The sequence below is a fragment of the Pollachius pollachius genome (assembly GCF_949987615.1).
Source record: "Pollachius pollachius genome assembly, chromosome: 15".
In the NCBI taxonomy this organism is placed as follows: domain Eukaryota; kingdom Metazoa; phylum Chordata; class Actinopteri; order Gadiformes; family Gadidae; genus Pollachius; species Pollachius pollachius.
The window spans coordinates 22,112,734-22,134,418 of record NC_136948.1 but is presented as its reverse complement, the minus strand read 5'-3'; the positions used below and the strand labels follow the sequence as shown (position 1 = coordinate 22,134,418).

The following is a 21,685-nucleotide window of genomic DNA, read 5'->3' as shown; positions in this document are numbered from 1 at the left end:
TTTTATGTAGCTTTTCATTTCATTAATTTAAGGCCTTTTTTTTTTAAATATATATGTACATATGTATATCTGTATGTTATGTTATATTGTTACAGGTTGATATATGTACATATTGTTCTGACGTTCTCTATTGTTATTATTGTAATATTTGTAATACTGTAATGCTTTGGCAACACTGTTTGGTTTACCAATAGTCATGCCAATAAAGCTTTTTGAATTTGAATTTGAATTTAAATTTGAGAGGGAGAGAGAGAGAGAGAGAGAGAGAGAGAGAGAGAGAGAGAGAGAGAGAGAGAGAGAGAGAGAGAGAGAGAGAGAGAGAGAGAGAGAGAGAGAGAGAGAGACAGAGAGAGACAGAGAGAGACAGAGAGAGTTCAGGGTTTAACCAGCAGGGGCAGCCTAGGCCTGATGAGCACTGAGCCGGTTGACAGTGGACCAATAAACACCAACCGTTAAGACCTTCGACCAGCAGGCAGCTCCGTTTTCTACCAGAGGTCTACTGCCCGGAAGTCTGCTGAGGTCTACTGCCCGGAGGTCTACTGCCCGGAGGTCTGCTGAAGTCTACTGCCCGGAGGTCTACTGCCCGGAGGTCTGCTGAAGTCTACTGCCCGGAGGTCTGCTGAGGTCTACTGCCCGGAAGTCTGCTGAAGTCTACTGCCCGGAAGTCTGCTGAAGTCTACTGCCCGGAAGTCTGCTGAGGTCTACTGCCCGGAGGTCTGCTGAAGTCTACTGCCCGGAGGTCTGCTGAAGTCTACTGCCCGGAGGTCTACTGCCCGGACGTCTGCTGAAGTCTACTGCCCGGAGGTCTGCTGAAGTCTACTGCCCGGACGTCTGCTGAGGTCTACTGCCCGGAGGTCCGCCGCGCGGAGGTCTGCTGAGGTCTACTGCCCGGAAGTCTACTGCCCGGAAGTCTGCTGAAGTCTACTGCCCGGAGGTCTACTGCCCGGAGGACTGCTGAAGTCTACTGCCCGGAGGTCCGTCGCCCGCAGGTCCACCACCCGGAGGTCCACAGGTTAACGCTTGCTTTTATATTCATGTGAAAATTCTGAAGACAATTAAAGGCTAATGACTAAGGCAAACGGGTAAGCTTTGATCCTTCGCATTAAACGGTTTAATACAGCGTTGTTATTTTAACATTCTTATTGATTTGTTATGGCGATGTGATGATGTGCACGACATGGGAGTCTGTGTTATGCTGGTTTCTGGTGTTCATCATGTCGTTTGGGTCGATCTTATGTCCCAAAAACACAATAGAGCCGACGATTAATCCAGGGTGAACACTATTTTATCACATCACACTGGACAACACCCACACTTGACCGATTTCTTACCAGGAATTCAAACAAAATACTGAGGGACAAACCATACACATAACCCAAACTTAAAGGGATACTTCACCGGTGGGGATTTGAAGGTTAATGAAGTAAATAATCATATGTATTATAGATGTGCAAAAAAAATTGAAATCGGTTCATCGTAGCCTGAGAAAAGGCAGAAAGTGTCTCTGGCTCAAAAGTAAGAAATCCTCCAACTCCCACAGTGCATTGCGCTCGCTGCACCGCCCGCCTGTTTCCGTTGGGAGGGGGAAGGACCCATGGTCCTAGCGCGAGAGGTAGCGTGGGCAAACTGTGTAAACATATCCCCGTGATACGTTTGCTAGTTCTGCCCTCGCTTTTTCAAACGCATCTTTTGTATATTACTGTAGGCCTATGGCATAAAAACATTTGCTAATTACAGTAGCTCAGCATATCAAGTATTTGTACTCAACCTTTTCTCCCCAGTTGAAATAAGTGTTTATCTTATTCAGAAGGCTACTTAAGTATATCAGCACTTGGGTTAGTAAACAAATCACAACAACCAACATGAATTTGAAGTTTTATTCATGAAAACATATGAACTCTTTACAAAATAAAACGTGTAGTGTGCGTTTGGTAGAGTCAAAATAGTCACAGCTCATCTTGAGCATCTACTGTCTCCTGGTAGCCACGGTACTGCCCATCTTGTGCTGGGTAATTAGCTCTGATGGCCTGGACAACACAGGAAGCCGATACTGTCTAAGAAAGAAAGAAAACAACATCAGCAAAGCAAAATAAAAATTATGCATCGAGTAGCCAAATACAGCATTACGCAGACTTCAAGCTAAGGTAACTAGCCTATGCTCTGCCAATACGATCGGCTACTTTCGGATAGCTACATTGTCACATTCCCCGGGACTCAAAACTATTGTAGCCATTGTGTTAGTAAAAAAACTAACACTTACTCTATGCTCAGACGTCTGTTTCTCCCGGCGGGCTTTGGCTGGTGTTTCCAGTTCACTTTCTGGGTCCGGAAATATGCATCCAATACCCAACTGTTCAGATGAGGCGTAAAGCCTGGGGTGCGAAACTCGGGTGATCGACAACACACACGTCTGTGCCATCCTCCGATTCCGTGATTTCGTCCAGAAGAAATTGGCACCGCTGGAATTCTGGGCAGCAGACAGACTCTTGTTCTGTGTCCATTGGCGCACAGTGAGAGCACAGGCACTGTCACACCAAAATTGTACCGAGGGCGAAAATTGTACCGCCTACATAATCTGCGTTCGAAAATTCCAAACCTGCCTGGCAACAGACGATCGTGTCGAACGTTGCCTGGCAACAGACGATCGCGTCGAACGATGTAGGAAGGTTCATGAATTCGCGAACATTCGCGCTCATTCATTGAGCGTCACAAGACGAAATAACATTAAACAGGTAACCCTTATTTTACAAATGACATTTATTAGCGTTGCTAACTTTATATTTGTATTGTTTTTAATTGTTTAATCGCATTGAGCTAGTAAACTGAGTGTATTAACACAAGCTAGCTAGACTATGATACACTCAGTTTACTAGCTAAATTCAATACAATACAAATATAAAGTAAAAACAAGTGTTATCTGTGTTATGTTATTTCGTCTTTGGCAACATGAGCGCACATGTTTTTTGAAACCTGCCTGGCAACGGGCAATCGCGTCGAACGATGAAGTTATGTTTCGAACGCGGATTATGTAGGCGGTACAATTTTCGCCCCCGGTACAATTTTGGTGTGACAGCACCACCAATCTGCCCCAGCTCGAGCCATTGCTGGCTCCTCGTCTGCGGCAGGCAGGTCGTCTGCCTCGGCTGTAGCGGCGGCAGCTACAGCCGCCTCCGGTTGCTCCATAGCCCTCAGCTGCTCGTCACTATATTGTGGCTCATAAAGGTAGCCACGAACATCCGTTTCTACCATAACTTCTTAAAAATCCCAATCCTCCATATTGTGTCCGTCTGCGTATTCAGTACCTTCGGTCATGTTTTCTGCAGGTGAAGTCTAACACACTGGCACTGATCTGTGATAGGTCTGTTTGCGCATTAGGTCCCACCCCCTATGGGCGGGTTTGAAAGGGTGGGACTAGCGCTTGTAGTCTCAATAGAAATCCCCCCTCTTGTATTTCCTTCTGGAAATGACGCAAAATGACGATTTTTGCGTCATTGCCAGAAGGAAGTGTAAGAGGTAAATACGGATTTCTCCCGTCTCAGGGGAAAATGAGATAGTGCTGCATGACCATTCAAAAGTATGACTGGGTTTCTAACAATGCAAAGCTTAATGCAAATGGGTGGAGTGTTCCTTTAAATACACCAGATCAGTTGTCTTCTTCAACAGTGGGGTCGCAGAGGAACTGCAGTGAGGTAGCGAAATTATTCTTTAATTTTTTTTAATAATCTTTACATGAATCCAAAATATTATTTTTCAGAGATGCAGTCAATAACATATTTTATATATATACAACATTGATGATAAGCTACCCATGAATCATTGCGGTAAGATCAGTATCAGTCACCATCAATATCACCTAGTCATTCCAGCGATCAAGTAGGGACCTTTTATTAAAACAAATTGTGAGTTGGGTATTAGTATTAGTATAATTACTTCATGATTATTTCCCTTGATTCAGTTTGCATCGGTCAGTTCGGCAAAAAGAATCATTCAGAATCGTTTGTTCGTTCGTTCAGTCGAGTTTCCGGTAGCGGTGAATCAAATCATGGAATGAACAGCTCAGACTCAGCGCCTCCCTCATTCTCATTCTCAAACGATCGTGGAAGTCGGTCATCAATCAACACAACATTACAACTTTACAACCAAACACAGCGGGATGGGGGGGTGTAGTTGATTATTGGATGTTTAACATATCAGCAAGATAATAGACTTGATTTAGCAATGATGGTGGGGGTTCCAGGTGGAGAAGGAACCATGAAAGAACGAGACAGATTGACGAGACATTCAAATATTTGATTAATCTGGCATGACACAATGTACAAAGACAGCATGCATTTACCATTTCACTGATATTGAATCGTATTATCGTACGCTCGCTCACAAAGCTTCTTCCCTCTTCACCACTCACAGTCAGTGAACGAACAGCGAGTCAGTGACTAGTGGGTCTGGGAGGAGTCGAGTCTGAGAACGAACGAGACGAACGAGAGAAGAATCAGTTTGGTTCGTTCTTGTTAAAGATTCATTCAAACATGTTGTGCCTCTTGTGAGCCACAATGGATCGTTTCGTAACGTTTTGAGCAAGGGACTCGGACAAACCCTCCACCTCAGAAAAAACCTGCCAAAGTGCAGAGGATGGGGCTATTGCACCTAGCACTAGCCATGCTTCAACTGCTCAACAGGGTCCAACAGCAGCTACGTCTAGATCTAAACTCAAACGCAAACGAAATTATTCTGAGAATTATCTCAAATTTGGATTCCACGTTCAGACTGAGGGCTCTGAATTGCCAATGTGCATCATCTGCTCTGTAGTGCTATCAAATGAGTCTATGAATCCATCAAAGATGCAGCGTCACTTGGAGACCTAAATAAATAAATTATTTGAAGAGCTTTGTTACTAAGCCTTAATATTATATGCGCAATAACAAGGTTTTATAACAAGGTTTATACATGAGACTATAGGCTATCCTACATGTTATTGGAGGGTATGGGGTCAGATATGGGGTTCTCGGGCTAAAAACTTTGAAGACCCCTGCACTAGAGGAATAGTCATTTGTTCTTTATTTGGTAGATAGTAGTGTACATCGAACATGATTGTCATATGTAGGCCTATTTCTGTTCTGTCCCTGATTGGAATAAGGCTGCTTTTCAACATTGTTGGCCTTTATTCCAGACTCATTGACCGCCATGCCGGGGCCCTTCCACATCAACACCCCTCTGGTGGAGAGCGTGGGTATGTCCAGACGGCTGGGGACTACTGTGTACCTGAAGATGGAGAGCTCTCAGCCCTCTGGCTCCTTCAAGATCCGTGGCATCGGTCACCTCTGCCAGCAGGTAGGGTTTACCCTAACCAACCCTGACAGTTGGTCATTAGGACATCTTTCTAATCAAAGTGATTGAATAGAAAAATAAACAACAAACCCAATAATTCGCATCTTTGAAAGGATAAAACTCCTAATACGAAGATTCACTTCATATGCGGTTACCTAGGCCTAGCACTAATACCAATAACATATACACCGATATAATATATGATTCATATCGTCTATCGAATGAATACTACCTTATTATTATTAAATGATCACATTTGGGTCTACACCTGCCCAATTACCTGTGTCTCTGCCTAGTTGCTTCTGATAAAGGTGTCTAAATGTAAGTTCTAAATGTAAGTGTCATGTCTGAGAAACTTACTTGACGTTTCCATTCTCTCTGCTGTTTATTTTTTGGTTTCTACCTCTCCTCTACAGATGGCAATGCAATCCAAAGGACTTGTGTGTTCTTCAGGTTATATAGCACCTTGTATCCAAAATACAATACTACACAATACATCAAGACACACATTTCTCAAGCCCTCCGAAAATTTGTCCATACGATATATAAATGTTGTCGTGGTACTAATGTTTTCTTCTCCATACAGCGCACCAATTAATGATAATGTTTTCAGGTGGCAATGCGGGTATGGCTGCAGCTCATGTTGCCAGAAGGATGGGTCTGCCAGCCACCATCGTAGTTCCCTCTTCTTCTCCACCACTTGTTGTCCAGAACCTCCAGGATCTGGGAGCCACTGTGAAGATAACAGGAGAGGTGTAGGAGTTCATTGTACTTGCAGCACTTTGTTTTAGGTCAATTCTCTGCTAATTGTTATAGTAGATTTGTTTTAACTGTTTTGTAAACTCAAAGCAGGCCTTGTACAATTTCATCAAAAGTGATTTATTGAAAACATCCAAAATGTATGCATCTTATAATGGCTGCTTGGAATGTGAAAAACAAAATGTAATCGTGTATTTCAAAACGCTGGTGAAGAGGCTCGTATGGGCTGAGAATGTAGTGTGGAATTATTCTACTTCTTTGTCCAATAACGACCAGAGGTACGGCTCATTGTATTGGGTTAGCGTTAGAAGCGACTCAGATGGAGATGTGGACTTATGGCAGCACACTGTTGGCTCTGCCAGTGAGGACCTGTGGTAGACTAAAGGTATAATTCAACCTATAGTAACAGAGCAAGTGTTACCTGTGTGATATGAAAACATTAGACTCAGGCTTTGGAGGCGGCGCTAAAGTGATGCAGATTGAAAATGCAGATGAGTGTGGGTGAATGTCTAGGATGTGTATTTTATATGAAATGCCGATCCCATCCTTGTGGCACAATTCAAATGTAGCAGATCTTTAAAGACTCTTTATCTCCAGGTTTGGGATGAGGCCAACGCTGAGGCCCTCAGACTAACGGAGACGGAAGGACTGACCTATGTCCCTCCCTTTGACCACCCACTGCTATGGTACACACACACACACACACACACACACACACACACACACACACACACACACACACACGGACAGACACACTCACACCAAGGGTCATACATGTCACATATGAGTAGTTACCATAAAACTTCTGGTCTATAAAAATACATTTTGTGTATATTATTATTTTATTTTTTTATTTTATATTTTTTAAGAATGCCCTCTTCAAACTTATTCATTCCCACACCCTTGCATTCACACGCACGCATACCAGGGAGGGCCATTCCACGGTGATTCCAGAGATTGCGGCCTCCATGGGACCGAAGCAGAAGCCTGGGGCTGTGGTTGTGTCTGTTGGGGGAGGAGGCCTCCTCTGTGGGGTCGCCCAGGGCCTCAGAGGCGTGGGCTGGGAGGATGTACCTATCGTTACCATGGAGACGGAGGGAGCAGACTGTTTCAATGCTGCAGTGAAGGCCGGGACCATCGTCACGCTGGAGGCTATCACAAGGTGGAAACATGTGAATGTTTTAGGATTATCCCAGTGGGATTGGGACTTTGAACTTTATTTGAGACATTGCTGCTGTCTTGCAAATGTTACATGTAAGGAATTACTGTTTAAGGAATTACATTTGTATTTAACATGGTTTATTACTCGACTGGAATGGGAAGAACCAATCTGATACTGGGTACCAGTACGGGGCTGATAGGGGCCTGAGATACGGGCTTGGTACCCGTTGCTGCAGTGAATCTAGCTCTGGTGCTTTTTTTGTCTCTACATACAGTGGGGCAAAAAAGTATTTAGTCAGCCTCCAATTGTGTAAGTTCTCCCACTTTAAAAGATGAGAGAGGCCTGTAATTTTCATCATAGGTATACCTCAGCTATGAGAGACAAAATGAAAAAAAAAATCTAAAAAATCACATTGTCTGATTTTTAAAGAATTTATTTACAAATTATGGTGGAAAATAAGTATTTGGTCAATAACAAAAGTTCATCTCAATACTTTGTTACATGCCCTTTGTTGGCAATGACAGAGGTCAAACGTTTTCTGTAAGTCTTTACAAGGTTTTCACACACTGCTGCTGGTATTTTGGCCCATTCCTCCATGCAGATCTCCTCTAGAGCAGTGATGTTTTTGGGCCACACGGACTTTCAACTCCCTCCAAAGATTTTCTATGGGGTTGAGATCTGGAGACTGGCTAGGCCACTCCAGGACCTTGAAATGCTTCTTACGAAGCCACTCCTTCGTTGCCCGGGCGGTGTGTTTGGGGTCATTGTCATGCTGAAAGACCCAGCCACGTTTCATCTTCAGTGCCCTTGCTGATGGAAGGAGGTTTTCACTCAAAATCTCACGATACATGGCCCCATTCATTCTTTCCGTCATCGGATCAGACGTCCTGGTCCCTTGGCAGAAAAACAACCCCAAAGCATGATGTTTCCACCCCCATGCTTCACTGTAGGTATGGTGTTCTTTGGATGCAACTCAGCATTCTTTCTCCTCCAAACACGACGAGTTGAGTTTTTACCAAAAAGTTCTATTTTGGTTTCATCTGACCATATGACATTCTCCCAATCCTGTTCTGGATCATCCAAATGCTCTCTAGCAAACTTCAAACGGGCCCGGACATGCACTGGCTTTAGCAGGGGGACACGTCTTGCACTGCAGGATTTGAGTCCCTGGCGGCGTAGTGTGTTAGTGATGGTAGCCTTTGTTACTTTGGTCCCAGCTCTCTGGAGGTCATTCACTAGGTCCCCCCTTGTGGTTCTGGGATTTTTGTTCACCGTTCTTGTGATCATTTTGACCCCACAGGGTGAGATCTTGCGTGGAGCCCCAGATCGAGGGAGATTATCAGTGGTCTTGTATGTATTCCATTTCCTAATAATTGCTCCCACAGTTGATTTCTTCACACCAAGCTGCTTACCTATTGCAGATTCAGACTTCCCAGCCTGGTGCAGGTCTACAATTGTGTTTCTGGTGTCCTTTGACAGCTCTTTGGTCTTGGTCATAGTGGAGTTTGGAGTGTGACTGAGGTTGTGGACAGGTGTCTTTTATACTGATAAGGAGTTCAAACAGGTGCCATTAATACAGGTAACAAGTGGAGGACAGAGGAGCCTCTTAAAGAAGAAGTTACAGGTCTGTGACAGCCAGAAATCTTGCTGGTTTGTAGGTGACCAAATACTTATTTTCCACCATAATTTGCAAATAAATTCTTAAAAAATCAGACAATGTGATTTTTCTGGATTTTTTTTTTTCATTTTGTCTCTCATAGCTGAGGTATACCTATGATGAAAATTACAGGCCTCTCTAGTCTTTTTAAGTGGGAGAACTTGCACAATTGGTGGCTGACTAAATACTTTTTTGCCCCACTGTACTTCATAATACGACAGAAATCCCATTTTTTCAAGTTAATACTCAATTCAAAACTGACCTTTGCACTGGATGAATATTCCAGAAAAGCAACATAAAAAGTATTTGTTGCTGCAGTGATGTGCGAATAAGTAAATTCATGTTTTACAAAGTTCATAAATCGGCCAGCCTAATATTAAACATTTTAATGAAAGAAAAAAACAAAACATTGGTATATCTGATCGGTATTGGAATAAGCCAATACTTCAGATTGCAGTATTGGTATTTGATCATTAATGGAAAGTGGTATCCTGCCATCCCTATAAAGCTACGACTTAAAGACGCAATTTTTTCCACCTTCTCTCTGGTGTTTTTCTCTATTCTGTAAAACAGAACATGACTCATGAAGTTTCTGATGCTAAATGTCACCAGTACAATGGACATCACCCCATTACCTCTCTGTTGTTTCATCATTCTTTACCTTCTCTTTAATCCAAACCTCCAATACAGTGAGGCTAAATGTCTCGGAGCGAAGACGGTTTGCAGAAAGGCGTTCCAGTACAGCCAGTCCACTGAGCAGGCCATCATATCTGAACTGGTCACAGACCAGCAAGCTCTCCATGCGGTTGAAACATTCCTTGGTAAGTCAAGTGTGTGTTGGCTTCTCTAACATGAGGGGAGGTTAGGGTTACCTGGAGGTATAACAAAAGCTGAACTAGGGAAATAGTTCACTGAGCTGCCCCGACAAACCACATGGCTTGGAAATATATTTAAATTATAGTATGGGCCATGTATCCGACAGATGCAAAGTTTTACACGCGACGACATTTTGCAGGTCAATTAGTGACTCGTGAAGGGAGCCAAATCAGATGGGTCTGGGATGGGGGTCCCTACACATCCTCATTCCTCATGTTGTCAACAACTTGAGGAACTTTGGGTCATAAGAGGGTCATAAGAGCTAGACGACTCCAGCTCCCAAAATGCATTTCTTTGAGTATGTTCATTGTGAACAATGGAAAAGCATTTGTTTCTGCTGGCTTTCTTCATGACATCTCTTTCTGCTCTTTGTGTGTGTGTGTGTGTGTGTGTGTGTGTGTGTGTGTGTGTGTGTGTGTGTGTGTGTGTGTGTGTGTGTGTGTGTGTGTGTGTGTGTGTGTGTGTGTGTGTGCTCAGATGAGGAACGTGTGTTGGTGGAGCTAGCGTGTGGAGCGGCATTAGCAGCGGTCTACAGCGGGGTCATTCAGCGCCTGCAGGATGAAGGTATTCCTTATGGATATAGCTGCTTTATTTTATATGCATAGATCTAATATTTTAGGCATATTATCATGTTTTCCCAACAAGTATGCATGGTATATGAGTTCCAGAAAACATGTTTTTGAAGCGGTTTGCTGGAAATAGCTTAATATAATATATAATAATAATAATAATAATAATAATAATAATAATAATAATAATATAATATATAGGTATCTATATAATATTATATCTAATATCACGGCCAAAAGCTATGTGCGCCTTGGAGGATATTATGAATCATAAAGACTGTCTGACGTCTCTGGTACTTCCACAACAAGTAAAGACTCGTAGTGGGGGATATCTCGGCCATGGTTGAGAAGAATTGGGGGGAAAGGAACTTTGGCCTTGACTCTCTGAAGTCCATGAACCACGACATGGAGGAGAAAGGAATTGTACTCCGGGAGCTGAGCCTCCGTGCTTCGCCGGACTCTCTGCCAGGCAGTCACATGGCAAACAAATTAGACATCTATTTTTGTATGGAATCTCCCTGCTTCTGAAATGCGCGAACATCTTCGCCCAGCGCTGGTCCGCTGGTCCACAAAATCGTATCTACGCTCTGATTGGAGGGGGGGGGGGGGGGGAAGTGGGAGGTAGTATTTAAATATGCCCCCTTCCTACGTAGGAGGGGGCGCCGAAACTGACTCGCTCGTTTGGTAACTGTAGGGTACCTTCAGAAATGCATTTCTCACTCAAAAAATAATGTAGACTTATTTCAAAGTATGAATAAGTGTGGGAGCACCAGAGACCCAAAACAACACCTCAAATCCCAGGAAAAGTGTTGTTTTCATAATATGTCCCCTTTAAAAAAATATATATTTATTTATTTATAGTAACGATTTCCCAAATATAAAGTAAAATATTGTATATATCTGAAAGTTCCTAGTAAAGCTATCTTACAACATCATTACTTTGAAGGTTATCATCCAACAGGATAACCTCCACAATGCAAAATGTATGAGCACATTGTGTTTCCAGGTCGTCTGCCTAGGCCTCTGGGTCATCTTGTGGTGATCGTGTGCGGTGGCAGCAGCATCAACAGGGAGCAACTGGCCAACCTCCAAAAGAAGATCCCTCGGCCGACCTGAAGGCTTGTGTTGTAGTGGGGAAGATTATTCTTGGGTGTGTTGTCATCATGATTTTAGTTTTGTGTCCAAATCAATCACCCGAAAATAATAAACAGTCACTTTTCCTAATGGTAATGGCTCTCGGAAATAGCAATATGAAAATGAAGTTGAGAGACCAAACCGGTTCATTAAAGGCGACCAGCCCCCAGACCATCTGACCCTGGAGCAGGCCTAGGGTGGAGGGTTTCCACGAGGCCTCCAGCCCCAGACTATCAGACCCTCAGACCAGCAGACCATCAGACCATTATACCATCAGACCATTATACCATTATACCATCAGACCATTCTACCATTATACCATCAGACCCTCAGACCATCAGACCATTATACCATTATACCATCAGACCATTATACCATCAGACCATTAGTCCATCAGACCATCAGACCATTAGTCCATCAGGCCATCAGACCATCAGACCATTAGTCCATCAGACCATTAGTCCATCAGACCATCAGACCATTAGACCATTAGACCAGCAGACCCTGAGATCATTAGAGTCTAATGATCTCAGGGTCTGCTATTACAGAAACCTCCCCGTGGTGCAGCCTGGGAAACACTGATTTGTACAATCTCGTATTACTATGATTATTACTATCAGCAGCCCAATATCTGTGTACCTTCCCGAGCAATCTAATAGATGACGATGGCGAAGCGCCACAGACACTCGCCCCCCTCGGGGCCTGCACTGTCAATCGCATCAATCAACATTGAAGGTTTTTCCAGTTGCAATGCAGACATACTAGCGTTAGCGGCCAAACGCTTTGACATAGTGTGCATGCAGGAAACCCACATCGGCCCTGCACAACACCGACCAGCCATCCCTGGAATGAAGCTGATGGCCGAGATCCGACACAGACAGTATGGGTCAGCTGTATTCAGCAGACCAAACCTCGCGATCGAAGAGGTCTGCACCCAAACCACAGAAGGGCAAATGGAAACAATCACAGTTGCCCTCCCAAACGTCTCTGTCACATCAGTGTACAAACCCCCCAGAAGTCCGTTCCTCCGCTCTGAACTGCTAGACGGATGCAAGAGGAGATACCACATCAACATTGGGGACTTCAATGCCCATAGCACCTTTTGGGGTTATGCAGTGAACAATCAAGATGGAGAGGAAGTCGAAACCTGGCTCGAGTCGAAACACCTGACCCTGATCCACGACGCCAAACTGCCAAAATCTTTCCACAGAGCCAGATGGAAACGAGGATATAACCCAGACCTTGTCTGTGTGAGCAGCGAACTAACATCCAGAGCTGTGGAAGAGGTCCTGGACCCTATCCCCCACACGCAACACCGGCCAATCACCATAACCATCCGATCCGTTCTCCAAGCAACAACCGTCCCCTTCCGCAGAAGGTTCAATCTGCGGAAGGCCAACTGGATGTCATTCCAACAGGAGACTGAAGACTCCATCCCAGGCATTCCACCACACTCCAACAACTATACCATGTTCACAGAACTTCTGAAAAGGTCAGCCAGGCGACACATACCATGAGGATGCCAGACTGAGTACATCCCTGGCTGTCGGAAACATCCAGTGATCTACTGGAAGCCTACCACAGGGTATACCACGAGGACCCTTTCTCCTCCACCACCATGGAAGTCAGAGAGATCCTGTTGAACACAGTCTGGGAAGATTGAAGGCAAGTCTGGAAGGAGCTGATAGAAAACACCAACATGACCAATAAGCAGCAAGGCATGGGCCACACTCCGCCGTCTCGGTGAAGATAATACCACGCCGCCCACGCTCACAACAGTCACAGCAAACTCAGTTGCAGCACAGCTGGTGGCAAACGATCGCAGCCAAAACCGGCGCAGACCCACAGGAGAATATCGCCGGACAGCGGTACCAGACTGCCAACAACCAGCCAGCGCTCTCACCAAGCCCTTCGACCTAGAAGAACTCGAAGCTGCAATGAGCATGCTGAAACCTGGGGAAGCAGCAGGAATAGATGATGTACTGAAATGAAATGATACAGCACGTGGGACCTAAAGCGAAGACCTGGCTGCTAGAAATGCTGAACTCATGCATGGCACAGAAAACCATCCCACCTGTTTGGAGAAAGGCCAAGACTGTCGCAATTCCCAAAGCTGGAAAGGACCCATCATCCCCATTTCCCTCTGCATCACCTACAAGCTCTACGAGAGGCTATTACTCCAACGCCTTATGCCACTTATAGACACCAAGCTTACTTGAGATCAAGCTGGCTTCCACCCTGGCCGATCCTTGGCAGCTATTGAACCTAACCCAGGGTTTATACAGACATTCTTAAGTTGAATTTACTACCTTTTAATACCTTTTTTAATACCTTCACAATATTTTTTAATACCAGCACGACTTCAAGCTGACGCAAAAACTGGCCGAGATAGAGACACTGTAGAGTAAGGTGTGTGTGTGTGTGTGTGTGTGTGTTTGAGTAAGCGAGTGAGCTACATTTACGCAAGAGGGAACTCTACCATAGGAGTTTGATTGATAAAGATGTCCGAACGGGCCTTGGTCCATAGTTTTTAATCAATATATCACAAAGCAAAAATAGCATAAGTAACAATTAGAAAACAGGCATGCTGGACATTTGAATGAACAGCTACTTAGTGAAATATATAGATATTTTTAATGAATTTCTTTGAAAAATAAAACCAGGAAGAAACTAGATTATAATAAAGTGCAACTTTACACCGTAACAATAACAATATTGAACGAGGTAATTATAACTTAACTTCAACATTGGATACAAAAAGAGGCCAACAGAAAGAGAGAGAGAGAGCCGGGACAGAGACAGAGTGCCAGAGAGAGAGGAGCAAGAGAGAGAGAGGGCCTAGAACAATAAAAAAAGATCTATATCACCCATACCTGGCATCAAAGTTGAGCTTGTATACGGTAAGTGTACTACAAGCTCAACTTTGATGCCAGGTAAGGGTGATATAGATCAACATTTTACAGTATATGTTTTATCATATCACAGATAGAAATGAATTGTGCTAGATAGGGGACTCAGCAGGGTCAAGTGCCTCAACTGTGTGGCCTTTTCTTCTATCATTTTATCCACTTGGAGAAGTTCAGCTTCTCCAAGTGGAGAAGCGAAGAGAGTTGGACTTCGTAATGAGCTCAGCCATCTTTGTTCCTGCCTTTCCCTCGGCCATCTCTGCATTTACATTTAGGGCATTTGGCAGACGCTTTTATCCAAAGCGACTTACATCGGTTAAGCACACTTCTCTGCACACTTGTCGGCGTCAATAACAACTGAATCGCACACATTATTGAGTACCCGCCGCTGGTTCCGGAGGACCTCCAGCTCTTTCTCCGCTGATTTCCTCTTCAGCTCTTGTGTGGCGCTCTCCTTTTTTTCCCGGTCATTATCCAGGTAAAGCCTGTATTGTGACCTCGCTGAAGCAGCAGAGGAGCTCCTTGGTCAGAGGAACTTTAAGAATGCCACCACAGCCAATTACTTTATCACAGATTAACTGGAGGGCTTCGAGAGATTCATCATGGAGGTTGCACGTTTCTACCTCTTTATTTACTGAGAAGACTCTCTCCACTGTTGCTTGTCCATGGGACAGGAGGAGAGCACTTTGGCAGAACAGGTCAGGGTGGGACGGCATAGTTTAGAGTGGAGAAAGACATCCAAACGCTGCCTCGGGTTGGAAGGAAAGAAATTCTTCTTCTCTGCCCACAACCGAGAGAAAGGATGTGAATTGCTGAATGATGACATCACCTACAATATTGACAGGAAAATTAATATATATTAATTTCATTAATACTGCTTTATCATCCATTCCATCCCATTCAGTACATCATCGATACACATAAAAGTATCTCTATAGAGCAGTGGTTCTCAACCTGGGGGCGACAGCAAGGTCAATGGGTGAGACAAAAAAACTAATGATAAAATGAAATCTTCGAAAGGGGGACCCAGCTTGCAAAAGGTTGAGAACCCCTGATATAGAGAGCTGTAAGAGCATAGTTTTTCAGATCTTAAAAGTTTAATTTGGTAAAAGCAAGACACTTTCACACCTCTCAGAGTAAAAATGCAGAAAACCACAAATGAGATTCCTAGCACAAGATCTTAATCAATTTAAATAACCACCTCCACCACCTCCATCCACCTCTAGTCCCTATACAATATTTTCTTACCAGCTGCCAGCTACTGTCCCTGGATGATGGTCTATACTAATGACTTCATCTGTGTGATGCACCACTCTTGACCCCTGGCCATCCTTGTGGGATCCAAGCAGGTTATCTGCCTAACAACGGGGAAATTCAATGGGGATTTTTCCTGCAGTTTCTTTACGATCTTAATCAGACACTGCAAACACTCTTTTCTGAGGTGGAGCACTGAGAGTTCCCCTATCTTGGCTCCTGGTTTGCCCAGGAGTGCCTATTAAGGAACACTAAGGAACATTCACATCAATGCTTTCTTTGAAAGAAAATTGATTTGTGCAGGCAATTTACACATTCACCTCAAAAAACCAATAAACTACAATGAAAATACCTTGATGGCAGATTCAGCCCCCAAGCCTATATCTACCCTTTTGAGGGAGGCCCAGTTCTTCTCCTCAGAGACGTCCATTTTGATCAACTGCAGCAGGGTTTGGTCCTGTAGGAGTTCCCTTTTGGTGAAACGCTGCAGGAAACCCTGATGATGACAACAAGCAGATAGTTACCTATCCATTCCTATCAATTAATACAGGTTTACATTCAAATGAATTAATCAAAATCTTTACAGTGATAATTACCATCAGGAGCTCAGTTAAATCCTTTGCCAAAAAAGGCAACACTGGCTCGTCTGTTTGATCATTTTTCAGAAACGGGTTAAAACTTCTTGCAATGGCAAGGAAGAATTGAAGCTTTGGAATTAATACTGGATCTCCTTGTGCTGCCAGGATGGCGTCATAAGAGGCCGTGTTCGGTTTTTGGACCCTCTTATCCTCAGCAGCCTTGACGTACATCTGAATCATGGGCCAAACTTCCAGGGCTCTCTGCAACCGGCACATTCTCCACCCATCTGTGGCCGCAGAAAGAGAGGGGAAAGCAAGAGGACCCAGTGATGTTGGTGTAGTCCTCTCTCCAGGCAGGAACGTTGTGGGAGAGGAAATGGAGCGCTCGCAGGAGTTTGTCAATTTGCCAGGCTGTAAAGCCTGCCTTCATGGCATTGTGGAGGGTGTGAAGTCCACAGCTCCCAACCATCAGGATTTGAGAACCTCCATGCAGCTCAGCATGCTCCTTTTGAAGGAGATCCAGGAGTTTGAAGTTGACATTGGGGCCATCCATTCCTACTGAGAGAAGCTGCCTCATGTTGAGTTGTGCAACACATTCCTGTGAATGGTCACACATAAGAAAGTTTGTTTGAATAACATTTATTGTTGAGGTAAACCACACTTAATATACAGACAGTAATACTGTATATGCTTCAAATGAAACATTTAGACAACCGTAGCAACCGTACAACCCTACCCCTATGTAAATATGTATCAATAGTCAGTGTTGGGAAAGTTCACTTTCTTCGTGAACTAGTTCAAAGTTCAGTTCACAGATTTTAAAATGAACTAGTTCAGTTAAACGTTCATAATTCAAAATTTTGAACTAAGTTCACAGTTCCAAAAAATGAACTAGTTCATAGTTCTTTTTTTCAATATGTTGCTGTGAGCTTTTAATTTTTTCCGGTATTTTGAACATTGAGCCCCCTTTGTGGTTTGTCTAGGATGATATAGAGTGGTTGAATCAAGTATCGTAGCGAAATACAGTTTCTATCGTGTTTTATTGCACATTTAGCGCATTTTGTAAATCCCATTGATTTCTGTTGGAAGACTCATTGCTCATTGACGGAAACGGAAAGGGGGGGTGTTCACGTTTGATTGTAGTCTTTTCGCTCGGTTCTAGCCCTACTGATGAGACGGAGAACCGAGCGAAAAGACTACAACCAAACGTGAACAGCCCCCCTTTCCGTTTCCGGCCAACAAGCAATGATTCTAGGAGGTATTCTACTCCGCTGACCTATGAGCCAGAGAGCTAACGTTATGGATAGTACATATTTATAATTCGAAATTCGTCTGAGCCTTTATACCACAAATACTCTAGGGTCTATAGCATATAACCGCTTTGTCTGATTACAGTTTAATTCATTTTCCACAATTTAACAGCTCTCGTTTTGAAGAATAATCACCGCGCCATTCGTTTCAATGGGAATCGCGCTGGTCTATAATTTCAAAATAAAGTGTACATATTTATAATATGAAATTCGTCCCAGCCTTTATATGACAGATACTATAGGGTCTATAGCATATAACCACCTTTTCTGATTACAGTTTAATGTAACAGTAAGCTGGCAACACCTCAACTGCAAATGAACCGCACGGAGATTACCATGGCAACCGGTCAAAAGACACGGCGATCTGCGCGCGCATCCGCCGTGTTGATAAACAAATAACCCCCCCATTGAACGAAGTTAAACTGAGTGAGCGTGCCGTTCACTGACACCAGAATGAACGAATTCACAGTAACGTTCATCAGGCAGTAATACAGTACGTTCAGTTCACGTTCGCCCAAAATATGAACGAGTTCATGAACTTTCGTTCAGTGAACGCGTTCAGGCACAACACTGTCAATAGTTATAGGAAAATAAACTTACTTTGATATGCTGCAACAGATACTCAGCTCTTGCATGTCCCAGGAATTCGGAGCAAAAATATCTTGACCTGACACAACCATCCTCGAAAATATGCATATGTACATCCATCTGTTTTTTTTTTTTGAGGATTTGTTGAGGCTCTCGTCAAACTTTAGGACGAACGGCCCGGCATTGTTTATGGTCTCAACCAGTTGCTTCTTGAAATATGGTGCAATACCAAATTTAATAATGTAACCGGTCTTATCCTTGCCCAAAGCGAAGGATTTAGCTATGTCGGAGTCCGGAAACATATTTCGAAACAGATCTCCAATGCCTTCGTTCGAGTTGAAAGAGTGGTGTTTAGTTGCTAGGTCTAAACACCACAGTACCTCAGTTCGCAACGTAGAGGTGTTTACAGTGCATAGCGTCTGCTGTCTGACGTCTGTCGTGCACCTGTTGATGATGGTGGTAGGACTACTGCTGGTAGTGGTTTGCGGGAAGGTTGAGGGCAAAGCAGTGGAGGTTGAGGGCAAAGCAGTGGAGGTTGAGGGCGGTAATGTAGCCGTAGTGCAGAACATTGACATTGGAAGCTGCTCTCTACGGCCGCGCTTCCTAGCTTGTGGCTACTTGATATCATATGTGATTTGACAGCATTCACCCCCATCCAGGTTACATTGATCGTCTTTGTGAGACAGAGGTATTGAACCCCCAACTCACATGTGGGACGGGACGCAACCAAGCAGTCAGTTGGTCAAAAAGCAGGAGTCGGCTCAGAGAGTTGAAGGTTGCAAAAAAATCGTGCTGGTTTATTTACAGTGTCAAATGTACAAAAAGTCACACAAAAGAATACAGCCTCTCGGCAAGCTGTTGCATATCAAATGCCCGACCCCTTTCCCTCACCATGTCTCTCCATTAAATAGGCCTACCAATCAGGGCCGATTGGGAGAAACCACTGGGATAGGTGACACATCAATATAACATGGTCAATCAAACACCAAAGAATAATAGCCCCAACACTATATGTTCATCAAACGCTGCATACAAATATACCCCCACACACACACACACACACACACACACACAACACAGTCTTTGATAAATAAATCACACCAACCATCACGACACTCAGAAGTACAAACGCTACCTCACCACCCCCGCCATTAGCAACCAAAATGAACTGTCCCGGAACAGAAAATAAAGCCCTGGTTCCCATGCGGCACGCGTTCCCCCTGGACCAGTTTGCTGGACGGACAGGAAGAAGGGTAGTTGACAAACAAATGTATGTGTGAATTATCTAGCATGTGGTAAATAAATAGAGTGTATTAAACTGTGGTGTGTGGTGGTTTGTAGTGTGGTGCTATGTGTGTATGCAAAAAAGGTAAAGGTAGACGGCTAAATGGTAGCATCTGTGGGAATGTGACCCTCGCTTTTCACAGTCTTCTTACAGACGTTGCAATAAGCCTCTCGGCTGTTGCCAACTACTGGCCTCAGCCAGTCTTTAAATGTCGATTCCTCCAGCCAGCAGTCCGAAAATTTGCAGTTCCCCATAATTGTCTTTTAAATGACTTTGAAACAACAGAGGCGAACTGGCGAAGAGGATTGGCAGCCGGGTATATTCAGTTTGTTTTAGCGCACGCACCACGTGACATCATCAATATCACTCAGGTCCGACTCGCAACATGAAAATAAATCCATGCAAGTTTTTGTAATTTTAGGACTGGAGATACACAAAGTTAAGTAAGTAACACAAATTGCAAAACTCATAGGCCTACTGGAAATGTAATACCTCGTCAGATGACATTTATTACTTTTTAATACTTTTTAATGGCCTTAATTTGGGCTAATTACATTTACTACCTTTTAATACCTTTTACAACCCCGCGGAAACCCTGTAACCCAACACATCGAGGACGGTTTTGAGTGCAAACTCATCACCGGAGCAGCTTTCATAGACCTCACCGCTGCCTACGACACTGTCCAACAACGCACCTTGATCAGGAAACTTTTTGACATGACTGGTGACCTCGACCTGTGCCAAGTCATCAAAAGCCTCCTCAACAACAGGCGCTTCTCCGTTCAACTAAACGATAAGAAGAGCAGTGATGCCAGTAACGCGTTACTTAGTAATGCGTTACTGGCCTCGGACCACTTTTTTCAGTAAGGAGTAATCTAGCACGTTGCTATTTCCAAACCTGATCTGATTGAATCTGATTGAAGTTACTCATCAAAGTCATCAAAGTCACTGTGCGTTACTATTTTTTTTACCGGATCACGGATTGGCGTTGAGAGCGATGGTGTGAGTGGTGTGTCTGTCTGTCTGTCTGTCTGTCTGTCTGTCTGTCTGTCTGTCTGTCTGCCTGTTTGTGTGAGAGTGCGTGTGCGTGTGAAGCGTCCAAAGACTTCAATCTATCAGAGGCGAGTGTCGACCTTGACTCTCCAGAGTCCGCGCCACCAGTTGTTATTAGCGGCGGAATTAGTCGCACGGTGCTGCGTGCGTGTGTGTGTGTGTGTGTGTGTGTGTGTGTGTGTGTTGCGCTGGAGCGACGGCAGCCGAGAGAGCGCGTGGGAGCCTCTACGTTATCACCAGAGAACTAAACCCACGGGGAGGTCCGAGCACCTCGAGCGCTAGAACGCAATGTTTACCTCACGCACGTGGAGATGCGTCCGGTGATCGCCCCGTAAAGCGCGCGGTGATATTTTGTCTACGCATCAAAAGTTGGCGGAAGCGGTTGAGAGCCCTGTGTCAGTGTGTGCACCCAGGGCCGTAGCACCAGATCCTGGGCCCTGTATACAAGAGGTACTGATGGGCCCCCCCGAATTCCCCCTACCAGCCCCCTGCACAGAATTGTTGAAGGGGGGGGTGGAAGAACAATTGTTGATGGGGGGGGGGGGTTAGTATTGGCAAAACCGGTTGTAATTTTTTAATTTTGAGGCGGCAGGGGAGTTTGTCGCAGCTAAATGTAGCTAATAAAGAAACTTATAATCTAACTTAGTTACTTTTAAAATCAAATAATCAGTAAAGTAACTAAGTTACTATTTTAAGGAGTAACTAGTAATCAGTAATCTGATTACTTTTTCAAGGTAACTGTGGCAACAATGAAGAAGAGCAAATGGAAAGCCCAAAAGAACGGCCTACCACAAGGCAGCGTATTGGCCCCTCTCCTCTTCAACATCTACACCAACGACCAACCACTCCCCCACAATGCTGGTGCTTCATCTATGCTGACGACCTCTGCATCCCATCCAACAGGAGAACTTCCAGAAGATCGAGCATGTCCTGGAAAGCGCCCTCCAAGAGATGACAACCTACTACAAAAACAACCACCTGAAACCCAACCCATCAAAAACCCAACTATGCAGCTTCCATCTTAAAAATTGAGATGCAGGTAAAGAACTGAGCATCTCATGGGATGGCCACAAACTCTCAAACCACTCCCACTCCGTGTACCTCGGAGTCACACTCGACAGGACACTCTTTCAAAACCCACCTCCAGAACACCAAAGCCAAGATCAACACACGTAACAACATCCTGCGCAAACTGGTAAACTCAAGGTCGGGCGCTGATCCGTCAACCA

At 44.3% G+C, this 21,685-nt stretch overlaps 1 protein-coding gene across 1 annotated transcript; it reads left to right on the top strand.

Annotated features, from left to right (window-relative positions):
• Positions 1–587: 587 nt before the first annotated feature.
• On the top strand, positions 588–11,730 carry sdsl (serine dehydratase-like). The gene is made up of 9 exons (XM_079752508.1): positions 588–1,012; positions 5,168–5,328; positions 5,742–5,778; positions 5,939–6,078; positions 6,682–6,770; positions 7,013–7,246; positions 9,594–9,724; positions 10,257–10,343; positions 11,355–11,730. The coding sequence occupies exons 2-9, from the start codon at positions 5,182–5,184 to the stop codon at positions 11,462–11,464; spliced, it is 975 nt and encodes a 324-aa protein (XP_079608634.1). The 5' UTR covers positions 588–1,012; positions 5,168–5,181; the 3' UTR covers positions 11,465–11,730.
• The last annotated feature ends 9,955 nt before the right edge of the window (positions 11,731–21,685 follow it).

Bases quoted from the DNA above. Each gene is read 5' to 3' on its own strand.
- sdsl (XM_079752508.1), top strand. From the start codon at position 5,182: ATGCCGGGGCCCTTCCACATCAACACCCCTCTGGTGGAGAGCGTGGGT. The intron at 5,779-5,938 runs GTTATATAGCAC...TAATGTTTTCAG, and splicing joins AGGACTTGTGTGTTCTTCAG to GTGGCAATGCGGGTATGGCT. The intron at 6,079-6,681 runs GTGTAGGAGTTC...CTTTATCTCCAG, and splicing joins CTGTGAAGATAACAGGAGAG to GTTTGGGATGAGGCCAACGC.